Raw genomic sequence first — 259 nt, forward strand, 5'->3', positions numbered from 1 at the left:
ATGAAACCAAAGAGACATAATAGCAACAATAACAACAATGCTGCAATACGAGTAATGACGACCATAAACAAAACACAGAATGCGGTCGCCAAAGCCTCACTAACTATACCCACCTGTCGCTTCCGTCCTCAGTTTTGTAAGTCGACCTATAGAAGCCATGAAGCTGGTCGTTCAAATAGCCCTCGAATTCCATAGAGATGACGTATTTCTTGCCTGCTTCCAGGTCTTCTCCGAGTTCCGCGATGTAGAACTGCCTCTC

General features: G+C 45.2%; 1 protein-coding gene across 1 annotated transcript in view; it reads right to left on the reverse strand.

The window, feature by feature from the left end:
• LOC119589183 (aminopeptidase N-like) overlaps window positions 1–259 on the reverse strand; it is a gene marked incomplete at its 3' end in the record, with an annotated part of 23,511 nt that overhangs the window by 9,227 nt on the left and 14,025 nt on the right. Inside the window, 1 exon segment of the mRNA XM_037937779.1 lies at window positions 114–259. Coding sequence (XP_037793707.1) covers window positions 114–259 — 146 coding nt within the window.

The sequence above is a fragment of the Penaeus monodon genome, chromosome 25 (assembly GCF_015228065.2).
Source record: "Penaeus monodon isolate SGIC_2016 chromosome 25, NSTDA_Pmon_1, whole genome shotgun sequence".
Classification (NCBI taxonomy): domain Eukaryota; kingdom Metazoa; phylum Arthropoda; class Malacostraca; order Decapoda; family Penaeidae; genus Penaeus; species Penaeus monodon.